A 16,036-nucleotide genomic window follows, 5' to 3' on the forward strand; every position below is an offset into this window, starting at 1 on the left:
GGGACTCCCGTCTCATGGGCCCCACACTCACTGGCACCAAACTGTGCTTTCTCCAGGGATGCAGTTCTATGGACCCTACAGTCACTATCACCAAGGGCACTCCTGCTGGTGAAAAACGCGCACAAGTCTCAAAGTGCATCTTAAGCGTCCAAGACACCGAGACACGTCCCACTGCCTCGTGGAGTTGCTATGTTCTGCAAGTTGCTATGTAGTGAGGCCAATGACGTCTGCAGGGAGCAGAGAGGTTATCTAAGCTGCCTGAGAAGGCACGCAGTAACCCCGAGGCCCTCGGTCACTGTAAGAGACCCGGCACAGGGGGTGGGGCAGTGACACGGGACACCCAGGGTGACAAAGGCAAGAGAATGGAAGGCTACGGGCGCGGGAAGTCAGGTGTCCTCTTGACGCACGTGAAGCACGCAACACTCAAAGACGGGCACAGAGCATCTCCCCAGGGTGAGGGATGGGCGAGGTGTGCCATCTACAGCACTAAGCGCTACAAAAAGGCCTCCCACTCCAGGGCACCACAGACCTTCAGTGTACAACACCCTTCCGCCCCCGGGACACACACGCACAGCTTCAACACAACAGAAACTGTCTCATCACCCCTAGAACACCACAAACACACCCTACACATTCAGGCTATCACACCTCCACAACTACTTTCAACACCAAGTGCACGTCCCCTCCCCCCTAACATCTTTTTAGCCAACACCACGGAGCCCCTGTGTGCCCCACCGCACGCCCTCCCTGTGTGAAAAGATTTGTTGCACACGTGAGGGATGTGGGAGACTCCACCACAACATATGAGACAAGCGAATCAAATAACGAGCGAGACTCCACTCGTGTGCATGGGTCAGTGGGGAGTAGTGCCAGGGCTGGCTTTAGGGCAGTGCGACCGGTGCAGCCGCACCTGGCGCTCACCTTGGTGGGTGGGGGGGGGGGGGCAGAGAAGGTGTGTGGAGGCGCTGTGTTTAAAAAAAAAAAAAAAAACTTATGGGTTTAAAAGCACGACTATCCTTGTGTGTCCAGCAGTTTCAGGCAACAATAAAAATGTCAAGGTAACTAGTGATTAATGTTAGTGCTGGTGTTTTAACATCATAAATCAGCGAAGAGGGATGATGTGTATGCCGCGAGGAACGCATACCATGCAGATCGCCAAACTGAGTGAACGTGAAACATGAGCAGCGTTTAAAAAAAATGAAATGTTTGTCAAAGAGCGACTATGGAGCGATGAGAGGCGATGTTGGGGAGCCACAGTGAGGGAATTAGTAGGGAAGGAAGTCATGGAGGGGGAGGAGGTGGGCAAAAAAAGGCTGTTGCACCGGGCACCATCAGTGCTAAAGCTGGCCCTAAGTAATGCATGGCATAAAACCAGAGGGCTCCAAGAGTGAACTAGAACATTGGAATGTTGGGAGCTCCATTGAAAACAATGGGATGCTCCAGCTTCTAATGGCCGGTAGAAGCCCGGAGCTTCCAACATTCCAATGTTGTCAAACAAAGGACTCAGGGAACCCGGGGTGATTTGAATCCCCTTGGGCTCGCCCATGTTTATTTATTAGAACATTCTGCCCTCTAGTGGCAGAATGTTCTAATAGCCTTATAGCCCTCTGGAACTGGGCTATACCAGCATTTAAGTCCCGCTCCCTTGTTAAAAGCCCTCGCCGAAGCCCGCTACAGCAGGCAATAACGTTATATGAGACCCTTTCGATGTGTGTGAGGTAATAATATGGGGAATGAGCGGTCCTAGAGTAGTGTTGAGCTAGTGACGAGGAGGGAGTGTTGCTGCTGTGAAACACACAACATCCATACAACAAGTTTCAGGACTCGCGCCCCCACGCGGCTTCTGTGAGCACACCCTGCGGCCAATCACCTGTTGAGCAGCAGGTCCAGCACTTGCTTGGTGGTGGCAAAGGCACGGTAGGTGCAGAGGAAGATGGTGACGTAGGTGGAGTCATTGCCCCGAAATGCTTGCACCAGGTACTCCACCAGCTTCTCCAGCGTGCCCGCTTTGATGGTCCGCACCTTGCATGTCTCGTACAGGTTCAAGGCGGACTCGTTCTCGAACTGGAGAGAGAAGAAAGGAACCATGAGGCGTGTGTTATAGGAAGGTAGGTACCAGGACAGAGCTGCCAAGTTTCCCCAGGTCCATGCGTGATGTGCTGCTCCAGTCCAGAATTTTTTTTTGAATTCTGGGACTTTTAGTCCTGTTTTGTGACGGAATAAGCAAAACTACAAGTCCCAGAATTCAAATACAAAACCTGGACTGGAGCACCACATCACGCATTGACCTGGAAAACCTGGCAGGGCACGAGACAGGGTAAAATATGGGCCAGGGGTGCAAGGGAATATAGAAATATCCAGAGCGGGAACCATGGTACAGAGGTAATCCAGGGTTCAATGCCAAATCAATCCAAAATAGATGCAGAGGCTGCACCCTTGGAAGCCACCATTGGAGCACCCACTGGAAGCAGAAAACAGTCAGAATAAGAAAATAAATAAACAGAGCCGAAGCCTGGGGAAGGAAGGAAGCAGGGCCAAGATTGGAGGGTAAGGGTAGGTACTGAGAGCCTGCTGGACCGGGAGTGGTCCCTGGCACCCTGCTGGTTCTGTTCCTTCTCACGCCTGCTCTGCCCACTCTGCTGCCCAGCCCACCACTGCCTCCCGTCCGACTCGCCCCCTTCCATCTGTGCCAAAGTAATACCAGAGAACGCTGGTATTCGTTTTACCCACTCCAGCTCCCATAGCCACCCCTGCTCCAGGACTGCCCAGTCACTGCTGCACTGGTTTTACCCCACTGAGCTATCCCTTCCCCTCTTGCATCCATCATTGGCCTTAGGTCGTACCACAGCCATTTCAGCCCCTCACCCAGGCTCTCAGCCATTCCATCAACCCCAGGTCAAGCCTTGGTTTTAACACTTCTCTTCACTGCTGCCTCTCTATTCATCCCCAGAGAGGGTAGGCCCTGATCTTACCCCCCAGCCACTGCTGTCCTGTGTCTTAACCCCTGAAACCACCGCTGTCCTGTGTCTTAACCCCTGAAACCACCGCTGTCCTGTGTCTTAACCCCTGAAACCACCGCTGTCATGTGTCTTAACCCCTGAAACCACCACTGCCCTCTGCTTTAACCCCCCAACCACCAGTGTCTCGTGTTTTACCCACAGCCAAGGCTGCCCCGCGTCTTACCCCCAAGCCAAGGCTGCCCCGCGTCTTACCCCCAAGCCAAGGCTGCCCCGCGTCTTACCCCCCCAGCCAAGGCTGCCCCGCGTCTTACCCCCCCAGCCAAGGCTGCCCCGCGTCTTACCCCTCCAGCCAAGGCTGCCCCGCGTCTTACCCCCCCAGCCAAGGCTGCCCCGCGTCTTACCCCCCCAGCCAAGGCTGCCCCGCGTCTTACCCCCCCAGCCAAGGCTGCCCCGCGTCTTACCCCCCCAGCCACCGCTGCCCCGCGTCTTACCCCCCCCAGCCACCGCTGCCCCGCGTCTTACCCCCCCAGCCACCGCTGCCCCGCGTCTTACCCCCCCCAGCCACCGCTGCCCCGCGTCTTACCCCCCCAGCCACCGCTGCCCCGCGTCTTACCGCCCCAGCCACCGCTGCCCCGCGTCTTAACCCCCAGCCACCGCTGCCCCGCGTCTTAACCCCCAGCCACCGCTGCCCCGCGTCTTACGCCCCAGCCACCGCTGACCCGCGTATTACGCCCCAGCCACCGCTGCCCCGCGTCTTACGCCCCAGCCACCGCTGCCCCGCGTCTTACGCCCCAGCCACCGCTGCCCCGCGTCTTACGCCCCAGCCACCACTGCCCCGCGTCTTACCCCCAGCCACCGCTGCCCCGCGTCTTACCCCCAGCCACCGCTGCCCCGCGTCTTACGCCCCCAGCCACCGCTGCCCCGCGTCTTACGCCCCCAGCCACCGCTGCCCCGCGTCTTACGCCCCAGCCACCGCTGCCCCGCGTCTTACGCCCCCAGCCACCGCTGCCCCGCGTCTTACGCCCCCAGCCACCGCTGCCCCGCGTCTTACCCCCAGCCACCGCTGCCCCTTGTTGGCCGTGTGATGAAGCTGCACCTTCCGCAGGGAAATGCTGTACACAACGCCATCCTCCAGCTCTTCACCGATCTCCTGGGTGGAGCTCTGCCAGAGAAACAGCGAAGCACGGTTAGATACCGTTATAGAACCAATATCATCAAATAACACATGCAAACTATGCAGTGGCCTATATGCATGTTAAGCATACAATAACAATGCTAAATAAGCTTAAATATCGCTATATGTGGACAATGTCCTATAATCAGTGCTTAATTTGAGCCAGTGGTTTCCGGTGCTCGGCACCGCTGCTTATTAGTGAACACCAGCACTTATGGCAGCTCCCACAAGGTGGCGCTGTCTGTGTAATTAAGGGATGAGCAGAACAATAGTTGTTTATTAATTCAGTATACATTAAAAACAACTATTACCAGCTGCCCAAGCCATTGCTATACCTTTGGGGTTGTCCGAGTTGTCACACTTGTAGGACTGTGATGGTTAGTAATCGTGCAGGCGATGTCATTAGTGGTGCTGTTAGTGGCATTGGGTGGAGAGGGCTGCGAAGGCCTCCTGACAAGGGCCCTGGCACTTATTTTCTCACAAATTAAGCATGGCCTATAATAAGATACTTAGGCTTTCACGGGACTGCAGCGTTTTAAAATATGTTGCTATTTAGCACACAAACTCCAACATCAAAGTGTGAGTGCACATTTATCAGGTAAATTCATGAAGTTTAACAGTTGCAACATTATGTTTTAGCCAACCAAAAAAAATATAAAGATGGAAAAATACTAAAAAGATGAGAAAAAAGTAAACCTGGATAAATAGAAGCAGGAATGGAAACACAAACACCATGACACTGATATAACCCAAGTAATGCTGTTCTGCTGTTTTTAGGCAGAACATCTCAGTGGGTTATGCCCTCAGGCACATTTAAGTCTCCTGACCCCCCCCTTTTTTTTTACATTTCACTGAGTGAGGTCATAGAGTACACTAAATGGGTCATGCAGTGAATTATGTCATAAGAAACAGACATCATGAAACAAAGGAGCATTATTTTTATTTATTTTTGATGGAGGGCTAAGTTAAAGGAACTATTATTCGCTGTAAAGAAAATAAACAAGGTGCTTGTTACCTAGTCTTTCAGGTGTACTGATCACCAGTTTATTTGGGCCATGAGGCCTATTGAGACAACATTCACCGGACGGCCCCTATAAGCTCCCCTGCGTCTACATAGGCGGTTAAAATACTGTGAGGTGCCCTATTGCCCAGGGAGTTGTGCGTTCACACAGGCTGTCTCACAGTGTGATGTCATGGCACACGCAACAGTCGTTTGCACCCCACTACCCAAGTGGAACCTTTAAATGCACATTAGGCTCCTCCCACTTTAGAGACGATGGGTCATTGTATCATCCAACAGGAGTGTGACACCAACCCTGCTTCATCCCTTATGCCCATGTCTTTCCATCAATGGTCATCCTTTAAAGCCCGGTCTTGTGCACGTCTCGCTGACACACTCAACTCCCTCAAAGCCACTTCTTAGGAAAAGGTCTGAGCATTGTTCATGAGAGCTCTCTGGAGATTCTCTCAATCCCCCTTGCCATAGTCAATGCCCCCCTCACGCAAGGCATCTTCCCAGAAGCTGCCAAACAGGCCAGACCCACCCGAAAGAAACCTCAACTAGAACCAGATGGCCATACCAACCACCAGCCCATCTCATCAAAACCAGTCTCTCATGTGGGCACCTCAAGGCCCCAGAAGATCCCCACGTCCTAGAGTTCTCTGGGTTCCATACTGATTCCTTCCTAGAGTTCCCCGGGGTTCCATACTGATCCCTTCCTAGAGTTCCCCGGGGTGCCATACTGATCACTTCGTAGAGTTCCCCGGGGTGCCATACTGATCCCTTCCTAGAGTTCCCCGGGGTTCCATACTCATCCCTTCCTAGAGTTCCCCGGGGTTCCATACTGATCCCTTTCATCTTCAATCTCCAGGTGGAGCCACTCGGTGCTCGACTCACAGATGACCGCATCAAGATTCTCCCATATGTGGATGAACGCAGATCGCATGGCGCCAGCTCTCTCTTCTAATGAAAGAGAAACTTTCTTACAGAAAGCGACTTCAGACAGAACTGCTGTTTAAGCCCCTGTACTCCCCACATCTGGACGGGGTTCATGACTGCTCCATGGCCTCCCAGGCACCATCTGGCACCCCTCAACTGCACCCTACACGCTGCAGTACATCATATTCCATGGCCTGAAGAAATAGGGTTATATCACCCGATCCCGATGGGACTCCATTGGCTCCCCTTGCCGGCCCGACCCACTGTCAAAACCAGCTGTGCATTGACACCCCCGCCAGGACCAGCACCAGCACTTATCTTGCAAACAAGCTCACCACCTCTGGTGGTTCTCGGACACCGGTGGCCAGGATATGATCAGACTGTAGACCAAGTTTTTTTTTTTTTTTTTTTAATAAAACACAGCAGAGCTCTTCCATCCATGCATCCAGATCTAGAACAGTACCCCTCTGGATCCATCAGGACCGCTCCAACTTAGAGATGCACCTCTTTAAAGGGCACCACCTCACAATTGAGGCTCCCAGTTTATGGTATTTAAGTTACAAAAAGAAGCCAAAAAAAAAAATATATATAGAAATTCCGTCTGTATATAAAATTGCCATCTGTATTTATCCATATTTAGTTTTTGGTCCTCTCATCAGTATTTCCCCACATTTATTCTGCGTTTTGTGAATAAATTACAGATTAGCGTAAATATTTCCACATTTATTTAACCAAAGAATTTGCGCTCTTGTGTTCATGCCGGTCCAGTTTCAGCAAATTGACCGACTAACACAACACATCAATAAATCCAAATGAAAACATTTGCACAACAGCACACTCATGTTGAAATGTGGAGTTACTGAAGGCAGCCTCGTGCTTTTTGTAAATTCCACGTGCTCCCAATCTGTGCGACCATTCGGTAGGAATTCGTGAAGCAACAAGTAGACATTGGAAAAAAATGCCAGTTTTCTGTATTTTCCACTTTAAAAAAAATTCAATACTGTCAGGAAACATGTACCTTTCAGTCTTGATCTGTAAAAATCAGTAAAAAAATGAAAACTTGGACCCTGATCACAATGCATTGACCGCCCACAACGCAGCTTCTCTGGTGACTGGTTGACTTTGCTGGTCTCTGACCCTTGCAGAGCTCTGCTGCCTTGTGGCTTGGCCCCTGCTATATGCACATACGTGCACATACATGTCACAGTGCACATACAGCCCCCGCGTCCTCTGCTTGTTTGCTGAAACCACGTGTTCCACATTCCGACTGTGACTCACACTGGAGCAGGATCTGAGGATGGGTGCGCTAAGAGGCCACCACGTGGTTTATTGCCGCATCTTGGTTGCTAAGCAACGCGGGCAGTGTGTGGGCACACCCTGGTGACCATGGTGCAGCACAGGCTTCGATTCATCAGAGGGTGCTGACCAATGGGAAGGCAGCCTGTGGAGCTGAGGGTGCTGGTGCCCGCTTCTAGGCGCTGCTAACTGAGCAGCCAGAGGAGCCGAGGGTGCTGGTGCCCGCTTCTAGGCGCTGCTGACAGAGCAGCTCGAATAGCGGAGTGGTTGTGCTCGCGTCTAGGCGCTGCTGATAGACCAGCCTGAGGAGCTGATGGTGCTGGTGCTCGCGTCTAGGCGCTGCTGATAGACCAGCCTGAGGAGCTGAGGGTGCCTGTGCTTGCGTTTAGGCGCTGCCGACAGAACAGCCTGGGGAGCCGAGGGTGCTTGTGCCCACGTCTAGGCGCTGCTCATAGAGCACTTGGGGAGCAGAGTGGGTGTGCTCACGTCTAGGCGCTGCTGACAGAGTCTGAGCCCCTGTAAACACATACCAGCACTCCCTGTCTCTAGCGGCTCCGAGTCTCCCAGAGGATGCTTGCGGCGCCAGGGCACACAGGGGGCATGTGACGGCGGCACGTGGCCGCCTGAGCCTATAAACCCACGACAGCCGCCATATGGCACCGAATAAGTGGCCGATTAGCGCCTAAACCGGTTACTGAATCAGACCGGCTTAGCGATGTACCAGCACGTTTCTCCCTCTCCAAGGCAGTGTTTACTCACACCAGCAGGCGCTATCCGGACACGATACCCTGTGGCCCTCTCCATCCAGTCTCTCCCGTCTCCCAGGCCGTGATTACACACACCAGCAGGCACTATCAGGGTGCGATACCCTGTGGCCCTCCTCCAGCCACCCTACCCAAGGCTGTGTGTACATCCCTCCCCCCAGACGGCACTATACCCTGTGGCCCTCTCTAGCGCCTGTCTCCCAGGCCGTGTTTACTCACACCACCAGGCATCATCAGGTCACGATACCCTGTGGCCCTCTCTAGCCCCTCTCTCGCAAGCCGTGTTTACACACACAGGCAGGTACCATCAGGGCACGATACCCTGTGGCCATCCAGCCACCCTCTCCCAGGCCGTGTTTACACATACAGGCAGGCACCATCAGGGCACGATACCCTGTGGCCCTCCAGCCACCCTCTCCCAGGCCGTGTTTACACATACAGGCAGGCACCATCAGGGCACGATACCCTGTGGCCCTCCAGCCACCCTCTCCCAGGCCGTGTTTACACATGCCAGCAGGCACCATCAGCACACGATACCCTGTAGCCCTCTCTAGCCCCTCTACCCAGGCCGTGTTTACACATACCGGCAGGCACCATCAGGTCACGATACCCTGTGGCCCTCCAGACACCCTCTCCCAGGCCGTGTTTACACATACCAGCACGCACTATGAGGACACGATACCCTGTGGCCCTCCAGCCACCCTCTCCCAGGCCGTGTTTGCACATACCAGCAGGTACCATCAGCACACGATACCCTGTAGCCCTCTCTAGCCCCTCTACCAAGGCCGTGTTTACACCTACAGGCAGGCACTACCAGGACACGATACCCTGTGGCCCTCCAGCCGCCCTCTCCCAGGCCGTGTTTGCACATACCAGCAGGTACCATCAGCACACGATACCCTGTAGCCCTCTCTAGCCCCTCTACCCAGGCCGTGTTTACACCTACAGGCAGGCACTACCAGGACACGATACCCTGTGGCCCTCTCCAGCCAGGCACCACTCCTCACCTCCTTGCCTGTTGGTGTGTGTAAACATGGCCTATGAAGACAACCTACCCCGTGGCCTTCTCTAGGCACTCAAGAGTGCAGGTAAACACACACTGCAGTCCCAAAAAAACAACAAGCACGCTGAACAAACACCGACCGACACACACGACAAGCGCCAAGCAGTGCCAGGCAAGCACCATCAGGCGTGAGCGTAGGTATGACAAGTACACACAAAGGAAGACACACACACAACCGTGACAATCACGAACACACACACGCGCAAGACAAACGCAAAGCAGTGCCAAGCAAACGCCGAGTACATGCACAAACAGCATCAGGCGTGAGCACAGGTATCACAAGTACACACACTGGCAGGTGAACACAGAACAATCACCAACACAAAGGAGACACACGCCTAGCCCTGGCAGGTAACCTCAGAGTGCAGACCCAAACACCACCAAACATGAACCTACAACACAGGGAAACAAACAGGACCAGCACACACTCACAAGACGCACAGCAAGGGCCAGCGGGTAGAGCCTGGAAGCACGCACACTGAAGACGCTCATCCCAGGGCTAGCTTCCAAGCGCCCAGAGAGGTGGGTGTAACTTATCTGTGTATGACCCTTCATTTCTGCAGCTATGCTCCATCTGTGGTTCGTTATAAAATATATGTATCGTGTCAAAGGTCACTGGGGCATTATAGCTTGTCCAGAAGCACCTTCTCTGTTGTGGATACATCGAAAAACGTGTATTGTGAACATAGCTGGAGAGATCAAACAACATTACACACCGCTCTACAGGGTGGAAGGTGTGTGCACTGCCAGGCGTGGAGGCACGTCGGAGGTCACAATGGCACAGAATAGTGTGCCAGGCCCAGTCTGTGCCCAAGGAAGCGTGGGAGGACAGGTGTGTGTGAGAGCACTTTGAGAGCGAGAGAGCGCGTGTGTGTGTGTGTGTGTGTGTGTGTGTGTGTCTGTCTCACTTAATCCTGGTCACCGGCATTTTACACATCAATGGAGCCTACTTCCCACTTACTGGCCCCAGAGTATCACTAATCCCCCAGTCCCTGGCCTCTACACCTCAGAGTATCACTAATCCCCCAGTCCCTGGCCTCTACACCTCAGAGTATCACTAATCCCCCAGTCCCTGGCCTCTACACCTCAGAGTATCACTAATCCCCCAGTCCCTGGCCTCTACACCTCAGAGTATCACTAATCCCCCAGTCCCTGGCCTCTACACCTCAGAGTATCACTAATCCCCAATCCCTGGCCTTCACACCTAAGAGTATCACTAATCTCCAGTCCCTGGACTCTACACCTCAGAGTATCACTAATCCCCCAGTCCCTGGACTCTACACCTCAGAGTATCACTAATCCCCCAGTCCCTGGCCTCTACACCTCAGAGTATCACTAATCCCCCAGTCCCTGGCCTCTACACCTCAGAGTATCACTAATCCCCAGTCACTGGCCTCTACACCTCAGAGTATCACTAATCCCCAATCCCTGGCCTTCACACCTAAGAGTATCACTAATCTCCAGTCCCTGGCCTCTACACCTCAGAGTATCACTAATCCCCAGTCACTGGCCTCTACACCTCAGAGTATCACTAATCCCCAATCCCTGGCCTTCACACCTAAGAGTATCACTAATCCCCCAGTCCCTGGCCTCTACACCTCAGAGTATCAATAATCCCCACTCACTGGCCTCTACACCTCAGAGAATAACTAATCTCCAGTCCCTGGACTCTACACCTCAGAGTATCACTAATCCCCCAGTCCCTGGCCTCTACACCTCAGAGTATCACTAATCCCCAGTCACTGGCCTTGACACCTCCGGGAGTCTCACTAAGCATGTGAAGACGCCTCAACAGTCATGAAGTGGGAACAGCACGGACTCAGGGTGGTCAACTTACCTCTACATGAGCTGGGGAGCAGATAACCCCCATGCTCGGATGGTGGAGGTTGGGGGCGCGCACCACGCCGTTGGACCACAAAACCAGAGCCAAAGATGTGCGATTCCAGAACCAATCACGTCAACGCTAAGGGCCCTCCTGGCCTTGGAAGGGACACAAGTCCTCAGAGACACTTTCCACATCAACCCAATATCCAGTTGACTTCGGTGACTGGTCGTGGGGTCAACCCACAGCAGTTTCAGCAGCAGACCATAGTAAGGTTGACCACCACCATGGCTGGTAACTGACCAGGGGTCAACCACACAATTTTAGCAGTAGACTGTAGTTCACCAGCATGGCCACAGGTGTGGCTGCAAAGAGAAATGATGGCACTCCTGTATCTCCAAAGGTGACCACCACCACACCTTGGCTTGGAAGGGTACACTGTCCGGTGCGTGGAAATGTGGGACTTGATCTGGCAGGTTGAGGCAGTGTGGTACTGCTGAGGCGGGGAGAAGCCCACCAAAGTGTGCTTGATCCGGCAGGTTGAGGTGGTGCGGTCCTCCTGAGACCGGCAGAAGCCCACTGAGGTGAGCTTGATCCGGCAGGTTGAGGTCGTGTGGTCCTCCTGAGGCCAGCAGAAGCCCACTGAGGTGTGCTTGATCCGGCAGGTTGAGGTGGTGCGGTCCGCCTGAGGCAGGCAGAAGCCCACTGAGGTGAGCTTGATCCGGCAGGTTGAGGTGGTCCTCCTGAGGCAGGCAGAAGCCCACTGAGGTGTGCTTGATCCGGCAGGTGGTGTGGTCCTCCTGAGGCCGGCAGAAGCCCACTGAGGTGAGCTTGATCCGGCAGGTGGTGCGGTCCTCCTGAGGCCGGCAGAAGCCCACTGAGGTGAGCTTGATCCGGCAGGTTGAGGTCGTGTGGTCCTCCTGAGGCCAGCAGAAGCCCACTGAGGTGTGCTTGATCCGGCAGGTTGAGGTGGTGCGGTCCGCCAGAGGCAGGCAGAAGCCCACTGAGGTGTGCTTGATCCGGCAGGTGGTGCGGTCCTCCTGAGGCCGGCAGAAGCCCACTGAGGTGAGCTTGATCCGGCAGGTTGAGGTCGTGTGGTCCTCCTGAGGCCAGCAGAAGCCCACTGAGGTGTGCTTGATCCGGCAGGTTGAGGTGGTGCGGTCCGCCTGAGGCAGGCAGAAGCCCACTGAGGTGTGCTTGATCCGGCAGGTGGTGCGGTCCTCCTGAGGCCGGCAGAAGCCCACTGAGGTGAGCTTGATCCGGCAGGTTGAGGTGGCGCGGTCCTCCTGAGGCAGGCAGAAGCCCACTGAGGTGTGGTGCAGCTTGGACCAGGATCTCCTAGTCTTCACGCGCACCCCCCCCAGAGCTGCCGTCAAGCACAGTCACCCCCACACTCCACGTGCAGAAGGTGCTGACCATAGCACACCAGGCCCAGGACTGAGGTAGAGGCCCCAGGTGAGAAGAGTTTGATCTCAGTGTGGAGCGGCTTCGGTCCTCCTGGGTGGTGGAGGTCGGCGCACACTACAAGCCTTGTCCCCCACACATCCTAGAGGGTGTCAGGCGAGGAGGGAGGCGCTCGAGATAAGGTGAGAGGGAAGGAACATTTAACTATTTACCTGGCTAGAAACCAAACAGAAACCAAGCGCTTGCAGAATGGCAGGAATGTCGCCGAGCGAGACCTGGAAGGCAAGGTGGTCATGCGCCGGGCGCCCGGCTCCGGGCTTCAGGGCGCCACAACCTCTCGCTTGCTGCTGCGGGTCAGCCCACGGGGCGGACGGCGCCCCCTGTCGACGAACAGCGACACACACCTGCCAGATGCCGAATAGCCTCAGGAAAGGAATAGCTGGGACTGAGGCAAGCTGCGCAACAAGGTGTCAAGAACATGACTCCAGCTGGGGACCCCTCAGAAGACACCCCATATTTTAAATCCACAGCTCCGGCTCCTACTGAGGCGCTGGCCCATCGGTCTGGAACACATCTTTACTCCAAACCACCCAGACCAAACTGTATCTACCCCGTCATGGTAGAATGAGCAAATGTTGGAAACTAAAAAACAAGAGATTTCACAAAAATAAAGGAAGGAATTGAATTTTTACACTAACTGAGGGGGCAGAAAATGACAACTCTTCAACAAAGAAAGAGACAAAAAAAGCTTTAAACCGGGAATCATAACTGGTAGTTAATTAGCTTTCAGATAACATGCTAGCCGTGCCTACTTTGGGCCACATGATAAACCGCCCTCCCGGCGTTTTCAGTCAACCCTCGATGAAAACTAGGGCATGAGTGACTTTTACTAATTTCTTTAGGGACTTTAGGCGAAAAGCCGGGAGACCTGGTCACCCCTACATCATGCCCAATAGCGCCTCTCACCCAATACGTGCTTCGAAACCCACATCCTGTAGGCAGAGGGCTCGTGGCAAGCCCCCTTCGCCAATAGTCACGTGACTGCAGGGTACCCTTCCGACTGCAGCATACCACACTTCCTGCCATGTACCCCATCAGCACCCCACCCCGGCCTAACACGTGAACAGGACCTGATCGCCCTGTGCTTTCAGAGAGGCCCATTTTCACCACCAGTCACGCGCCAGGGGTGCCCGCGCTGACTCCACAGTGCCCGGTAGTGCCCTCCCTGGCGCACCCAGGCCACTTCCTTGGTCACCACTTTTTTGCGCCATACACAAATAATTGAAATGTATTTTTAGTCTCGAGGTTCCCTCTTTTCATCAGCTTTTATCGCTGAGGCACCACAGTTGTGGTAATGCGCGTGCGTCGCCACGGCCACTTGGCACCGAGAGGGACCAGGTGCAGGAGCCGGACTGGAAACAAGAAAACTGCCCCCGCTGCACTTCACCACCAGAGGAAAATGATATATTTTGAGAGGGTGGGAGAGCGGGGGCTTGGGTAAAAGCATTCTATGTAAAACAAATGGAAAACATGAGGTTTGAGGTGGCGCTGAAGCGAAACCACCGCCGTGGGGTTTCCCCTCGGACTTCCGCAACCCGACATCTTCCGAGAGCAAGTGTCGATTCGGGCAACTTTCTGCTATTTCTTAAAAGTGTAAAAACTTCTCCACGGGAGTAACACGACGTAACCACAACTGCGGCGGAAGGTGCTACCGTGACGCACGATCACGAAAAGGTGACATTAATTCTGGATGTTTAGCGAAGTGCCCTATCTTAAGTCTCTAAACCCACTTCAAAGCGCTACGGTCAGAGGGTCTTGGAGCCGACCCTCAATGCTAGGAGGTGTTTTCTAGGATAGATGCCGTCAGCTAGTGGGGGAGGGACAACCCCTGCGGGGGGGGGGGGGGAGGGGGGAGTGGGCACACGAAGCATAGGAGCTCTGGCGGAGGCTACCTGAACAAAGCGGAAGGCCGAGGGGGTGGATATTAACCTGTTAAATTATCGGCTCCAGAATATAAATTGTGATGTCCAGGTCAGCACTTATAAAAGTGTATATTTACCATTCCTGACTCCACATCTGCAACACGGGAGGTAGGGACGCGCCAAGATAAGTAGACATGAATTTAAGAGTAATCTATACTTTCCACACATAACTTGACCACACAGTGGTTGGGTATATTTTTGAGTCAATATTTGTGCGGGCCGATGTTTGTGAACTCGATGTTCTGACATGCAGCCGAGCGCTTCGAAGCTAGGTTCCAAGCACACTAAGCTAAGCTTTCAGAACCCGGATGGTCTCCCCTTTATGTGCGGATCCCTAGAATTTTGGGGGCAGTGTAAGCTGTTCCTGGGTTCTCAGGCTTCTGTGCATATAGGGCAGTGTGACTTTACAGATATTCTGCACCTAAACCCCAATGTGAGGTTTTAAAAGGTTGTGGAGGGTGGGACGCAATGGTTTTGTGCGTGTAGAGGTCTCCCAGTTTTTCCCCGGTAATGTAGCGGCTAGGATCATCAGGGGATTTGAAATCCAGATCGTACTTCCCGTTACGGTAAAACCCATAGCGCCTTGAAGGCTGAAGACTTGACTGAAGCTGGCTGTCGCAAGGTGCCTAAGCAGGAGAGGACCACAGGTGAAGTATGCTCCGCCTCGTGAGGGGACTGCAACAAGGGTCGACCTTTCATGGCATTATGACCTGCAGTTTGGTACCACAGGGCGAGCTTGAGAGATGGACAGGACAGCATCAAACAATAGCCCTGGCTTTTAACAACTGGGGGGCAGTGTTGTGCCCAGCACTCAAGGCCAGTCCAAAGCAACCATGTCACAGTTTAGGTTTCCACTTTGAGGGTTTAAGAATTTTACCCCTTTGGGAATACCAAGGTCTATTTCACCCCAAAAAATAATTTGCCGCAAATAGCCGTGTGGTGCAGGGTTGGACCACTCATCCTTCCCAGATGTCTGAGGATTATGAATGGATCACTGTTCTTGTGGCCCATGTGGTGAACTGGGAAGAAGACCACAAAGGTTTGTGGAGGGCTTCGAAAGGAAGGAGTCTGGTCGACCCTGGTCCGACTTGGAGCAGTGAACCCATGACTACAAGGTGCCAACCCCTGCCCCCTTTGTCGAGTACCACATAATGTAGGTAGATCGAATTGTCAGACATGACAATTTATCAGGAACAGCCTTGAAAAAAGTCCAAGGAGTGGACGAAACACGTGTCGGCTGAATCATCTGTATTTCATCTTGTGTCTGGACTTCGGCCAAATTATCTGTATAGGAACAACTACTATCTGTTGTTGTGTATATCAAGAGAAATTTAATACACCAACTGAGCACGGCACTAATGACTGGACTTGGTTGATTGCTAAAGGAAAATTTTTCTAATACAAATTTCCTAAAAAAAGGATGACAATGTTTTCATTATAGGATAACCATCCCATACAAACAGATAGGTGGATATGTATTTCAGTGCTCAGCCTCGGACCTTTGTACTGTTTTAAGATGTGGACCTAAAAGGCAACGAGTTCCTATCGAAAGAGTGAGAAAAGTGAAGAAGCCCTTTTGTTAGACAACTTTAGGCAATTTTTATGCTTCGCTTCAATGTAACATCTGTAAAA

At 53.4% G+C, this 16,036-nt stretch overlaps 1 protein-coding gene across 6 annotated transcripts in view; it reads right to left on the reverse strand.

Annotated features, from left to right (window-relative positions):
- Positions 1-16,036, reverse strand: part of RALGDS (ral guanine nucleotide dissociation stimulator) — a 170,932-nt gene that overhangs the window by 33,698 nt on the left and 121,198 nt on the right. For 5 of the 6 annotated variants that reach the window (XM_069237136.1, XM_069237138.1, XM_069237135.1 and 2 more), the window contains exons 2-3: positions 4,012-4,122; positions 1,871-2,064 (exon numbers count right to left, since the gene is read on the reverse strand). In XM_069237136.1, the coding sequence (XP_069093237.1) occupies positions 1,871-2,064; positions 4,012-4,122 (305 nt within the window). Of the gene's footprint in view, positions 1-1,870; positions 2,065-4,011; positions 4,123-11,033; positions 11,207-16,036 lie in introns of those variants that run through there. The other variant, XM_069237137.1, reaches the window with a different exon arrangement.

Source organism: Pleurodeles waltl, chromosome 6 (assembly GCF_031143425.1).
Source record: "Pleurodeles waltl isolate 20211129_DDA chromosome 6, aPleWal1.hap1.20221129, whole genome shotgun sequence".
Classification (NCBI taxonomy): domain Eukaryota; kingdom Metazoa; phylum Chordata; class Amphibia; order Caudata; family Salamandridae; genus Pleurodeles; species Pleurodeles waltl.